Source organism: Naegleria lovaniensis (assembly GCF_003324165.1).
Source record: "Naegleria lovaniensis strain ATCC 30569 chromosome Unknown tig003, whole genome shotgun sequence".
In the NCBI taxonomy this organism is placed as follows: Eukaryota; Heterolobosea; class Eutetramitea; order Acrasida; family Naegleriidae; genus Naegleria; species Naegleria lovaniensis.
Window position 1 is genome coordinate 717,782 of NW_025407825.1, and position 14,058 is coordinate 731,839.

At 37.0% G+C, this 14,058-nt stretch overlaps 6 protein-coding genes across 6 annotated transcripts; 4 read left to right on the forward strand and 2 right to left on the reverse strand.

Annotated features, from left to right (window-relative positions):
- Positions 1–180: 180 nt before the first annotated feature.
- C9374_009777 (uncharacterized protein) lies at positions 181–2,397 on the forward strand (the record flags this gene model as incomplete). The annotated part of the gene is made up of 1 exon (XM_044700001.1): positions 181–2,397. One exon carries the CDS (start codon positions 181–183, stop codon positions 2,395–2,397), a length of 2,217 nt encoding a protein of 738 aa, XP_044555094.1.
- Positions 2,398–2,509: 112 nt separating this feature from the next.
- Positions 2,510–5,027, reverse strand: C9374_009778 (uncharacterized protein; the record flags this gene model as incomplete). Its single annotated transcript, XM_044700002.1, has 4 exons — positions 2,510–3,167; positions 3,294–3,743; positions 3,865–4,152; positions 4,294–5,027. The coding sequence occupies 4 exons, from the start codon at positions 5,025–5,027 to the stop codon at positions 2,510–2,512; spliced, it is 2,130 nt and encodes a 709-aa protein (XP_044555095.1).
- Positions 5,028–5,120: 93 nt separating this feature from the next.
- Positions 5,121–5,874, forward strand: C9374_009779 (uncharacterized protein; the record flags this gene model as incomplete). The annotated part of the gene is made up of 2 exons (XM_044700003.1): positions 5,121–5,312; positions 5,386–5,874. The coding sequence occupies 2 exons, from the start codon at positions 5,121–5,123 to the stop codon at positions 5,872–5,874; spliced, it is 681 nt and encodes a 226-aa protein (XP_044555096.1).
- Positions 5,875–6,612: 738 nt separating this feature from the next.
- C9374_009780 (uncharacterized protein) lies at positions 6,613–8,571 on the forward strand (the record flags this gene model as incomplete). The annotated part of the gene is made up of 1 exon (XM_044700005.1): positions 6,613–8,571. The coding sequence occupies one exon, from the start codon at positions 6,613–6,615 to the stop codon at positions 8,569–8,571; it is 1,959 nt and encodes a 652-aa protein (XP_044555097.1).
- A 175-nt stretch (positions 8,572–8,746) lies between these two features.
- On the reverse strand, positions 8,747–10,922 carry C9374_009781 (uncharacterized protein; the record flags this gene model as incomplete). The annotated part of the gene is made up of 4 exons (XM_044700006.1): positions 8,747–9,443; positions 9,531–9,820; positions 9,891–10,222; positions 10,538–10,922. The coding sequence occupies 4 exons, from the start codon at positions 10,920–10,922 to the stop codon at positions 8,747–8,749; spliced, it is 1,704 nt and encodes a 567-aa protein (XP_044555098.1).
- Positions 10,923–12,279: 1,357 nt separating this feature from the next.
- On the forward strand, positions 12,280–14,013 carry C9374_009782 (uncharacterized protein; the record flags this gene model as incomplete). Its single annotated transcript, XM_044700007.1, has 1 exon — positions 12,280–14,013. The coding sequence occupies one exon, from the start codon at positions 12,280–12,282 to the stop codon at positions 14,011–14,013; it is 1,734 nt and encodes a 577-aa protein (XP_044555099.1).
- Between the last annotated feature and the right edge of the window lie 45 nt (positions 14,014–14,058).

Genomic DNA, 14,058 nt, shown 5'->3' on the forward strand with positions numbered 1-14,058 from the left:
TTTTTAGTTGCTGGAGGGGGTGGAGGCAATTTCATCGGTGAAACCGATGAAATTGCATCCCGCCTTCAGTTCCCACCAAAACTAAACGTTCAAATTTAATTAATTTAAAATAATAATTATTATTAATAAAGTGAATAAATATTTACCTCATGTATGGCTTTAATAACAAGAACAAAACAAATGGTGAAACGTCAAACCTTACTCGCTCCAATCAAGAAACAGATTCCAGTAGATTTTTACACAAGTGAAGAAAATCTTGACCAATATCAACTCTTCATGAATAGGTATTGCTTTCTCACAATGACAAGGCTTCAAATAATTCCATCTCAAAAGCAAGCAATTCATTCAGCTGGAGCACGTTTGTATCAACAAATCAAAAACCACTCAGAACTTCTCGATGCAATTACTGATGTTCACTCAAACCTATTCACAACATCACATGAAGAATTCACAGTCCTATCTAAATCTGGTCGTGAATGGCTGGAGCAAAGGACTAGCAAGAGAGGTCGAGTTACAAAGCAAGACCAACTGCGTAAATCAATACAAGACCTTCAGTTACAAAGAAGTAACATACTTGAATTGAAATCCTCAACTCAGGATGAGGTGTTGTTGGCAGAATATGACAAACAATTGCAAGAACTGGACTTCAAAACACTTGACAAAAAGCAAGCGATTGCATATCTCGAAAGGAAAGCAGCTGAACAAAGGATCCGTAGACACAACAGCAGCACGAACAAAATTGAAAAGAAGAGAGGACGTCCACGGAAAGCATCAGGAATGGCTCAAAGACTTCAAGCAGTAGTTGAAGGAACTGGTATTGCCTCTGCATCAGAGAGAAGAAGAGATTCATTTGTTCACACTCCTATGAACGGTGTTGATTTGGTTAAAGAAGCAAACGCTAAATTATCAGAAGAAGGATTTCGTCCTTACAGCAGGTCTGGAATGTTACGGTATGTCGTTCCAAGGTGCAAAAGTAGTCGAGAGGGTAAACGACATGACTCTGAAGCTACTGTTAAACTTACCAAACCGTCAAACGACCTGACTGAGGAACATGTTGATCTACATGCTACCCATTCTCTCAACAAATACATCAAGCAGTTGTGTTGTCTATTGCCTGAAGAAAGTACAGCTATTTCTTTGGATGAAAAAGCGAAAATACCAACAAAAGGAGCGGCTGTATCGACATCAACACAAATAGCAATGACTTCCAGTAGCAAAGTTTCACTACCAGACCATGATTTTCCAAAAGGTAAAGAGAATTCAATCACTCCAAATGTTGCTGCATTGTTACGTGCGGTTGTTGGTGGTAATAACAGTCTTCGTTGGATGGTGGAAAAAGTGTATGTGAGAAGTAGTTCTAACGCCGAGTTTTTGAAGACCACTAGTCGAGATAAGGACAAGATGTTGTGTGATCTGGTTTTCTTCCTCGAGAAGCTGAAGGAAACCGGAAAGCTTCTTCCGTTATTTTTTTGTAACACTGACAACTGTGTAAACGTTGCTCCCCAGAACCGGAAGGTGCAGGTGAGGATGTTCTACGTATTCATTTGCTTCGACCTTGACGCTCTCATCCACACATCCTTTGCCGCAGGAGGTAGTAAGTACAATCGTGTTGAGCGATGTATGGCTCCGCTTTCAAAAGGCTTGGTGGGTGTTATTGATTTGGATGATGAAAGTTTTGCAAGCAAGCAACAGAATCATCATTCAGCTTTAATCAAACTCACAAATATCTTCAACCAAAAGGGTGGCAAGGATGTACAGGCGTACTATGCTAGTGTATTCCAACAAGACCGTATTCGAGATTTACCTGGATGGCCATCTTTTGCTAGCATTGATGCTTTTTTGGAAGGAAAAGATATTACTGATTTGGAAGAAGAGAAGAAGGTGAAGGCAATACTTTTTAAACTCCACACACACTCAGAGCATGGTAATGGGTTGAACATCTTTTGTCTCCGCAAGTGCAATGATCCAAGTTGCTGTCCACCAAAAAGAGCAACTAAATATTGGGAATTGATGGAAAAGTTTGATGGTTTCATTCCATCTCCAATCCTCGATGAAAGTAATCCTGGTCATTATTTGTCGTTTGAAAAACGAAACAATGTGGAAGGAGTTAGAATGGATGAAGGGTTTCCGAGCGTTAAGGATGATGTCAAAACTTGTTCCCTTTGCGATCGTAGAGTCCACTCCGACATTGATTTAACGATTCACATGAAAGTGGTGCACCCGAACAAAACCCAAAATCAGCTTGATGGTAGTCTTGACAAGGATGCACGAGTAAATCAAGTCGAGAAAACGCAGTTGGAAGGAAGGTCATTGTCTGCTCAGATAAACAGCATCGAAAGAAGGGCACAAGAGCAACCTTTGCGAGCTCGGGCAAAGAGACGCTTTTTGAACAAGTGATTCATTTTTAATTAATTAAATTAAAAATAAATAAAAATTATTTTGAAAAAAAAAATTTTAAATTTGAATTTAATTCCAAAAGCCAAACCCCCCTCCCCCCCATGTTCTGTAATTAGTGGCTCCTCCCTTGCTTATCATATGGGAATGCAAAGAAGAGTGGTTTAGCGGCTACACCACCATTCATGTGAACCAATGCATGAGTGGTATAAATGTAAGGAAGTAATGAATACCTGTTCAATAAGTATTTTCTTGAAATGTCAGTTGTTTGTTGATCAAATGCAAAAGGTTCTTGAGGTATGTTACCAATGGCATTGTGATTGCGACTGAATGGATAGAGTGATCCTAATTGCATCCATCGAATTAAGAGCTCTTTTGTGGTATCACCATTGAAACCGCCAATATCTGAACCGACATGTGCAAAACCAAACATACTATTCAAAAGAATGGACGCAATGGACGTTTTCATACTTTCGAATGTGCTGTCATTGTCTCCAGTCCAATGAGATACATAGTGACCACTTCCAGCAAAGCTACTTCTTGTTAACACAAAAGGTCTCTTGTTGTAATAGGTTTTTAGAGCTTCTGCTGTTGCTTTGGCTTCTAAAAACCCATACAAATTGTGAGCATTGTAGTGTGTAGTGGCACTCATTCTCGAATCCAAATCAATGGTTTTGTGGAAGAGTGGTTCATTGCTTGCTCCTGGAACAAATGGTGGATAATTAAGACTATTTTGATTTGGAATAAAGAAGTCTAAGGTTGCTGGTTCGTTCCTGTTGGCATGTAAGGGTGTGAGTAATGTAAACCATCATTCATGTGAAAGAGAGTTATTGCAAATTACAGTTTTAACAATTTTACACCATCAAATTCAATGTCAATCCAATATGACGACTACTTACATATCAATCCAAAGACCTCCAACTCCTGCAAGTGACAAAAATCCATGAATGAGTGGCTTCCAATATTGATCTTTACAAATTGGATTGGAAAAGTCAGGGAAATAGCAATTACCTGGCCATACAGTGTGATTCACATAACTATTTGAGGAGCCTTGCTTGATGAAAATACCAAGAGAAAGACCCAATTCATATGGCTCGTAACTGTTCTTTGTTAAATCCACAATAGGAATACCAGGATCTACAATGACCACATATTTCCTTCCTTTTTGCTTCAAATCATTGGTGACAAAGTTTCGAACGTCATTAATTGGAAAACGTGTTGGATCGAATGTGAAATCCCAATATTGATACATGTAATCAATGTCAGTCCACATGGCATCGAGTGGCAATTGATTGTTGTCATAACCTTGAACAACAGCCTTCACTTCATCCAAAGTTCGATAACCCCATCTACAAATTGAATCATTTAAGGGAATAGGGGTTGGTCAAAATCCCATTATTATCCAGAACGAGTCACGCATTGGCCAAATATGATGAGAAATTAATTTGAACATGCTTAAAAACAACCTACCTGCATTGATGGAAACCAAAAGCCCACATTGGTGGAAAATGTGGTTTTCCTATAATGCTGTGGTATTGTTGAATAACATTCTCAGAGGATGGACCAAGGAAAAAGTAGAAATCCAAAACTCCACCAATCGTTTGATATTGCAAATATTTGGCAGAAGAGTGATACTCTGTTCTGATGCTCATAGCATTCGAGTTCAAAAGAAAAACTCCATGAGCTTCAGAATTTGGGGTGGCATAGAGATAGAATGGATGACTTCCATACAAGTTCATTTTCTCTGAATTTCCATTGCTAGGTGAGGGTTAACAATTAACAGATCGATCAAGGAGGAGAGTTTGAAAAATTAGTAAAAATCGGGTTTTGAACAAACAACACCACAACATGGTTAACAAGTTCATCCGTGCTACTGCAATCATTCATTCTATTACTTACTCATTGTTCCAAATGATAAATTCATTATCAGTGATATTCAAACGGAAAGAATCAATGCGTTCTCCCAATCCATAAATATTTGGCTCTCCGCCATAATAATCTGGTGCAAGAGCTGTACCAATACTAATGTACTGATCACTGAAAATGAAAGGTCTATTTGTGGTGTCAAAAATTGGTGCCGATTGTCCAACACTTCGACGTATGGTCAAATAGAATGGTTCTCCAACCTTGGCGATTGTCACTTGATACTTATTTCCAACAGCTGACTTTTTCAAATTTGTCAAGTTTTCATTCAATACATATTTATCTGCCTGCCATCTCTTCTGATCCTTGTCAGTGATTTTAATATGAACAATCGAATCAGTCATGTATGTGACAGTAAATAGCAATTGTGAGATATCATTTCCATAAGGTCCTCCAGTACCATTCTTCAATTGCAAAATTCCACTCATTCCCGATGATGTATCAGATCTAGTCATGACAATATATTGGGAAGTGGGAATAGCCCAAGAGAATTTATATGGATCATTTCTTTTCACTGTTTGGTCGTGATGAATATTATTTTCAGGTCGAGAAGTAATGACATTGGGTTCTCGTATGGTCCGATCATCAATTTTAATATTTCCGAATGTTGATGATGCACAAGCAACCACATGAATCATCAGAAGAATCATCGCAATGTTGATAAACAACCGTGATGAAACTGATCCCAACCCGCTGATACTTTCATACATTTTTTCTGGTTGTGTTGGCGAGGCAACAACAGGCAGCTGAGGCTGTTATTTCCTTTTTGAATGAACATCTCGAAAAAAATTTGTGTTACAGAAATGTCGAATCTTACCAACGATTCTGTTGTAAATTCTGCAGACCTTGAAGGAAATCAGGCTCTGAATGCGCCCAATCGAATAGAGGAAGAGCCATTGAAAAGGAACATGAACGTTCCCATCATTTCTTTGACAAAGAGCAATCCGTTAAATCCGTTGAAAGCCTTAGTGGAGCTGGGGCACGTACAGAAAGAGGTAAGCCTTTCCACTTCGTTTCTGATGAGTTGGGAGCATAAAACATGAATCGTTGATACTATATGGTCAATAGATGATGTCAAATGAATTAGAGTTTGCTCGTATCGTTGAAGAAGATTTAAATCTTCGGAACCAGTTATTTGAAACTACACTTGAGCTCTCTCATCAAGTAGACTCGTTTATGGGGTTGTTTGAAACATTTATGTCTGAAAGGAATTTGAGGATGGAACATGAACATATCAGGAGGTCTTTATATGAATTATGCTCTAAAGAAGTTCAAACTGAGGCAACGTTAATGACAACCCTCAAAGAAGACATCAAAGAAAGAAAAGAAACAAAACCAAAGGAACCAATCTTAACGAAAGAAGCTGAAGATAATCATTTAGATCTGAAGGAATCCACATCTGCAAACCTTGGCACAACTCCTTCATTCCAGGCAACCCCTCCTCAGACGAAACAAGAAGAGGTTCGTTCGAATCCAATAATTGTTGACCTCCTTTTCTTAGACATGAAAATAAGGTCCACCATGAAACAGGGGTTAAAACGTTCTTGGAATCAATGAAAGCATCAAATAAAACAACAAATCGTTGTTGACGCGGTTGTTGATGGAAAGCTTTTGTAAAAAGAAAAAAAAATATTCTAAAAATGAGTCAAATGCGTGCAGGTGCGTAAATTTTTCTGCTTGTGTTCGTTGGTCTGAAAGTACTCGGTCGTCATCATACCATGACATTGCTATTCATTCAACATCTAATATGAATACCGAATTTATGATTCTCGTTTTTCGGATTTTATTTGTTGTTGGACCGCTTCATCACGGCTTTGTTCAAAATAATCACTACTTTAGGTCTTACCACTAGACCATTCGGATCGTCTTTCTTGGGTTCATTGGTCAAATGCGGTGTTGTTGGTGGAGGTTTTATGGTTGCTTATGCTTTCATCTGCCCACCAGTTAGAAAGAAGATTTTCGGCGTCTTCTCTGCAAACAAGTAATTACCACTATGACATTAATTCATCATCAAGGATTACATGGAACGATTTGGAAATATTTATCGGATTGTAACTCTTGATTGGAATTGTCAACAAATCCAGATAGGGATGAACATTTTGTTAAACCAAATTTCAACACATTTTCGAATAGGATTGTCATTAAACTGCTCACAATATTATTTACAATCGTTTTTTACCTGTACAACAAGACACTCTCGGAATTGTGATAGGGTCATTCTTTGGATATCCAAGGCAACAAACACACATCAGGAAGACATCCAAATTAAAACTTTATCATCAGACACACAAAAAAATGTCTTCTAGTCAATCACCCAAATCATCATCAGCCAGTTCTGACAAGTCATCTTCACAATCTCAAGAGAGTGTAGCCATTCGTTTTTTAAATGCAGTCATTGATTTCATGGCCAAGAATCCTCAATCACCTTCCGAGATTTATCAACTTCTCGCACAAACAGGATCTGTCTTGTTGTTACAATCCGAAGAATTTCCCAAATACATGACTCGATACATTGAAAACAAATTCGAAGAGGCCGACAAGGAACACTCCAACAATGCTCTCAACAATTTTCAAGCCAAATATCAAATCGTGGTTCAACTTTTTAACTTGGCCACTTTTTTACAAAACGTTCGATTGCCTGCCATCTTACCTTTCATGTCTCCTGTATTGACACCTGAAGAACAACGAAAAGTAGAATTTAAATTGGAGGGAGCACCACTTGTCAAGCAATATGATTTTCATCATTTTCAAGAAATTTCCATTGCCACTTTGGAATGTTTGTTACAATCGAATCGATCACCCATTCAAACTGCCGATTATCGAGAAGCCAATCATTCCAACAACAAGACCAAAATTCCTCCTCATATTCTCAATGACGTGAGATTTTCATTAATGGCACCAAAAATTGAAATTCAATTAGCTTCTCTGTATTTACAACGATTGTATCATCCTTTTGAAGTTCTCAAAGATATGAATCATTTATCTGAACAACAACAACAACAACAACAACAATTTCCTCCATTGTATACCCATAATCATGACAAATTCTATCGATCCAGTAATGATGACATTGCATTATATTATTTAAAAAGTGCTCTCAATGTCATTACTCCACAAAATTCACCAGATGATTATGCCGTAGCTTATTCACAAATGGCACATCTTCTCAAACAAAAAAAGAAGTATGATGAAGCGATTAAGGCATTCCAGAAAGTATTGGAAGTGAGAAAAGTCACCGATTCGGATCCAACTAAATATGCTTCATTATGTATGAACATTGCAAACACATATCTTGCAAAAGAAGAAGAAGCATTTACTCGATTCAAAGAAGAATATTCATCTCACAAGGACGATATTGTTGTTAAATTATTTAAAGAATATTCCATTATTTTGAAAGAGAGCGTCTTGTTACACACTTCGAATTTAACAACGTGTCAAGAACAATGTGAAAAATTTGAACAAGTGTCCAAAGAATGGCTAAAATCCATCGATTGTGCTATTGAATGGTTTGGAAAGAGTGAACATGGTTTTAAACAACTCAAAAAACCACCTTCTCATGAAAAGAAGGAACTCTCAACACAAGATCAATACATTGGTCTCGTGAGTATTAATTTGGGATATGCACATCTTCTCAAGACTAAATTGTACATGCAAATCATTTCCAATTATGAATTGCTTTTGAAAACCAAAAATACACAAAAGAAGAATTTGAGTGAAACAATTAAGAAGGCAAAAACAAGTGCAGAGAATGGAATTGTTGTGTTAAAAACAGCTCTGGAAGTCATCAAACCAGATGTTCACGAAAAGGATTCGATACTTCAAAAAGTTCGTCATATGGGATCTGAATCATTTCCCAAATTGAATTTATATTTGGCAGAATGTTACATGTCTCTATATGTGTGTGATCGTTGGTGTTGTTTAGAAAATTCTGAAGCTATGAAAGAAGGAAATGAAAATCTCCATACTTATTTAGAAGAAGCAAGAACATGTTTAGATTTGGGAAGTTCTCTCTTCATGAAAAAAGAAATGAAAGATTGGAGAGTGAGATTGAATGTTTTACTTTTTGAAGTTTATTTCAAATCAAGTCATGGAAGTGAAACTCCAAAAGAGAAAAAGGAACAATTTTTGGAGAGGAGCATGACTGCTCTGAAAGAAGCTGTCAAAGATAAGGTTCAACAAGATGACGATGTTGTGACCTATGATGTGGATAATTTTTTGAACAAGTATTTAGAGAGTTTGAGCTTGAGTGATTGACTTGATTGACTTGTTAATTTTAATCAAAATTGAAATGAACACCACACTCTGTTTTTTGTGAAATTTGTTGTGAACATTAATTCCACTAAAAAATAATCCAAATGGAATTTTACAATTCAAATACAACAGGTTTATTGATCATACAATTCGAATACAATATTCACACACACAATTTTTACACCAAAGGACCATACTTGGCAGTCCATGGAGAAGTTCCCATAGCCTTATCACTTTTTGGAATTCCAGTATTTTCAGCAATAATATCAGCCAAAGTAACTCTTTCAATATCCCATTTCAATTCAGCACGAGCCCATCGTTGAGGATTATGGCTATAGAAACACTTATCTGCCTTCACATACTTGGCAAATTGATCCTTAATCAACAAAGTTCCCAATTCACCCAACAAGGAATCACCTCCATTGGTCTTCTTTTCAATCAAAATTCCCAACCATGGTTCCAAATTCACCAAATTAGGACCAAAGAATTGAATCAATTTGTTTTGCAATTCTTCATTATCAGTAATTTGAGTGGCATTTTGAGGTTGCAAACCCACAGCCTTACGAATGGTATTGTAATCTGGCAAACCCAAATCACGTCCACGTTGCATGTTACGAGCTGGTAAGTCAAGTCTTCCACGAATGACTTGTCTTAAACCATCGACGACTTTTTCATCCAAGTTGAATGAGTGATGCTTGATGATACCTCTCAAGAACATGTCATATTCCTCTGGACCAGCCATTAAGAGTGGATAGGCGTTGAAGGCCAAATCGAATGGTAATTGAGGAACTTCAGTACCGTTGGCTGTGAATTTGTGAATACTGCAACCGACCATGCTGTGTCCGAAACGATAGGCAGCAGTGGAAAATTCAACGCTGTAATGATTTCATGAAAAGTGTTAAATGTCAAGATTTTGATTTCAAAGCAAGTTCAATTGGATAACATTGTTTTGAAAAACTTACTTGGCAGTCACTCGAACATCTTCATCGTAATCCATTTCACATGGATTTGGTGATTGAGAACCCAACAATCTTGGCAAGTATTCATGATATGTAATGTGTTGAATTTCAGCACAAACAATTGAACGAGCAGTTTGGAAAATCCATTCATCGACTTCGGACTGAGCCAACAACTCCTCGGAATGAGCAACTCCGAAACGTTGAGCAACGAGACGAGCCACTCGATTGTGTTCTCTCAACCACAATGTTTGCATGATGGAAATTGGAAGAGCTTCAGTGGCTCTGGTATCTCCCTATTGGTGTTTTAAGAATATTAAGATGATTTACCATAAATGGGAATATAAAAAAAATAATATTACTTACAGCAATGACAGTGTTGTTTCCTGCACCAAGATAGAACAATCCAGTGGTTGGATCCACTCGAGTCTTTGGCAAGAATTCTTGTCCATGAGCCAATTGATGTCTCAACAAACCGCCATTGAATTCTCTCAACTCACGTGCACGTTGTAAATCACTACCGTACACTTGAGAACAGTCCATATAACCGGTAACGAAATTCACGGGACCAACGGGTTCGTTAGTGAACGTTGGCTTATTGGAGGCAAAAACGGCGCGAGTGAATGGTAAGGGAGTGGTCCAGACATCACCAGGAGGGACTTCAATATTGAGAGTTTCAGTGAATTTCAAACCAGTACCTAGATTATGAAGAAGTGGTTTGATAGAGTCGTTTTTGTTGTTGTTATTGTTGGTATTGTTATTGGTTGGTATAAAATGAAAGATTTCATTTGGGTGTCATATGAGATTGGCATGCGTGATGGAGTGGATATATTTGGAAGGAGACCAGAGGTCAGAGATTTCAATGGATATCATCATTATCAATTTCATCATCATTATCATGGCCAACGATAATATCAATATTATCATCATCAATATAAATTGAATGTTATATAATTATATATAATTTTACAAAATTTCACACACACACACACCACTACGAAATGATGACTTACCTTCAAAACTAATATCATGATCCACAAATTGTCCAAACGCATAAAACATGGCCGACAAATCATGATCATTACTTTCATCGCATTGTCCTTGCTTATTGAACGCATTGGAAATGACACGAGCACTTGTGGCCAATCTTGGAGGCTCCTTCACTCCATCCAAATAGGCAGCTTTAGAGACTCTTACTAATGGTTCACTGGTCATTCCCCACGTTGGATGTTTCTCATTGACACCAACGCCATCGTAATTGGATCCATAACAATTCGAGTAGATGGGACGAGAGAGTTTACGTAATGAACGGAGAGTGATGGGAGTGGAGAGAACGAGAGCAGCTGTTGAGGCGAGGAGGAAGGCTGCGAGAGCAACGACGAGTTGTTGTTGCTTCATCTTTACTATTTAGAGTGTTTTTTTTAGATGTGATTGTTGGCAGTTGAGTGAAATTGCTGTTCACAGCTTCGCAGGCTCGTTGTTACAAATTCACACACAAAATCGAAGGGCAGCGCTGTTGCAATTTATCCTTAACGGCCTTCGAAGACAAAAAAAAATTGCACGTTCATAAAAAAGTCTTGTATTTTTCGAGCTTGGAGAATTCAAGTCAGCTGTCAATTTCCATTTTTCAAAATCAAAAATAGTCCACAACTTTAAAAGGAAAGAGTGCACTGGATGTGAAACAGTAATCTTTGAGAAGATAAAACGCAGGTCTACCATTTAATACCAAATACTTCTATCTTGGAATTCAATGACCTGACAATGAATTTATTGTAGATGTCGTCTTGATAAATATTTATATTCGCGGTATTATGAATGCACTTTAATATAATTGAAACATGATGGAATGGAGAACTTGACACTATTATTAAGTGAACCTGACACTTCAATTTCTCACTGTCAACCAATTTACAGTATTATCTAAAAGTTACAGTTTTATTGTTTCGAAGGTTATTTAAACTTTTTCAAACAATTCAGAAATGATTCCGCAATATTAGAAGGATCCCAACAATAAACCATTCACTTCAACACTCATCGCAGGGAAGTTAAAACAAAAAATATCAAAGCCATTGTAAGACAATCGTTTTTGTGGAAGAACACAATCGGAACAGTTGCAACATGAAACATCCCGAATAACAACACTCCTCAAAACTTTTCATTAAATTTTGGGATTGAAGTTAACCTCATGAGCTCATGATCCAACTCTAATTTCGTTGTGTACAAGAGATGATTCAAAGAAATTGATCCATTTCAAATCGAAATCTTGGCACTCTCGAGAGAATTCACGTGGATCATGATGATGAACCAACTTCATAGGGATTTAATTCTCTACCTTTTTGATTTTCTAATCATTCCTCCGAGAGACTTTGTGCATGTTTTTTCATTAAACCGCCATTGGAGAGAATGTACGGAATTTAATGATGAATTTTGGGAGAGGCAATTAGGTGCCATGATGTATCTGTTGGATGATTCTTGGAGGAACTTAAAACAGGAAACTGAATCATCACATCATACTAATCGTCATCGTAATCGTCGCTACTTGCTACACCTTAACTCTAAAAGGCTCACTTTGGACGAGTTTAGACGAACATACTTTTTCAAAGAACATGCAGGTTCTAAACGATCGTTGAGTATGATACAGACACATCCAGTGTTTGTGAAAGTTTTTGGAAAATTGAATCATGATATAGATGGTTGGATGGAAGAAAAATCAAGAATGAATGAAGGTTGTTTTGGGACTCATACGACACCACCAATGGGCCACCGGATGGAAAATGATTTGAGGTCTATGAAATCTAAAAGACAAGTATCCATTCAATCAATGTTTATCTCAGCATTTGCACGAATTAAGGAGAAAGGATTGTCTTCAAATTTTTTCACAACTCGAATGGATAAGCAAATAGCATCTTGGGCTTTTGTGAGCGACCTTATTACCAGCTGTGAATATTTCAAATACTTTACTGATTTCGATTATTATAGAGAGTACATTTACACAGGTCTTCGTGTTTTTACTAAACCACAAATAGATAACTCTATTCCATGTTGGGAGTATATTTTAACATTAAGAACATTGACAAACAAGAGCGACATAATATCACTACAACGAATGGTTTTTGATTGGGCCATTCTCAGACCGTACAAAAATGATCCATATACTGTCATTCTCAACTTTTTGCAATCCACTTCGGACATGCTTGCAAATTTTATGGACCGTGGAGAAGCTGAGACAGTATCACTACAAGTAGCTTTGAATTCTATTTTTGATGGTATTACTGATTATTTGAAATGCAAACTTTCAGTTGAAAGAAGAACCAACTTCATGAAAAATCTGATCTTTCATTTAATTCAGGGTAGTTTTAACAACTCCACCAGCTGCATGGCAATATCTATTTTTAAACAATTTAAACAATATTTTCAACCCAGTTACAGTGATCTCTTTCAACAACCATTGCACAAATATATACAAGTTAGAAGCAACTGGATTACTTCCTTTCCTGTTCCTACCATCAATACCGACAACCAATTATTATTGTTGGAATATTTCTTAAATTCACTTTCATTTTCGACAGAGTTCCTTCTCAAATTCACTCTAACTCGGAAGAATGGAGCAGCATTTGCCAAAATAGGATTTTTATATTATGCAAGTCCAAATGCAAAACCAACATGTGACTTTATCAAATACTCAAGGATTACGGATGTAGATGATATAATTCGGACAGTCTTGGAGTGTCGTAAGGTGTACGAAAAATTTGGAAAAATGAAACGTTTTGAGAAAGATTTTGAACGAAGAGTCAACGATTTATGTTTCAGTAACGATATAATAATGAAATTATTCAAGTTGCGAATAATTTCCAACTCCTTCAGAGACAATTATATCAAGGACATGTTATATTCTAATTGGAATCGAGACACAATTTCTGATTTTGATCACACATTAACAACCATATTGCAACAAACACAAACCATGCTCTCTGAGTACAACTTTCATGAAGAAACAACCTGCACGAACAATTCCTTAGAACAGATCAAAATTCCATGCAATTACTTGACGGAACTTCATTTCGATTATTGGGAATTAAAAGAATCTGCGGAAAAATTTCCCAAATCCATACTGAACCAAAAATCCATAGAATTTAAACGAGTAGGACACGATTGTTTATTTCAGTCTAACCCTGTGGGTTTACTCTTACTCAGTCTTCGAGTAGTAAAGAAGCACGACGCTGACGCCTTACAGAAAGCATTGAATCATGCATTCTTTACTCAGTTTTGGAATTCAACAGTGACAGTACCATATTTGTACGACTGTTTGTATCCACAACCTGTAGCCATTGGAAATGAAACGATCTATTGCAAGGAGAACTCGTATGGTGACGATTATTATCGTCGAGTGTATTTGAAAAAGATGACAGTGAAACAATTATTACAAGAGATTTTGGAACAGTCTCATATTCTTGAAAAGAAGAAAAAACCCAATACAACCTTGTATTAATTACCATTACATTGTTTTCCATGAAGAAACAATTTTTTAAAATTT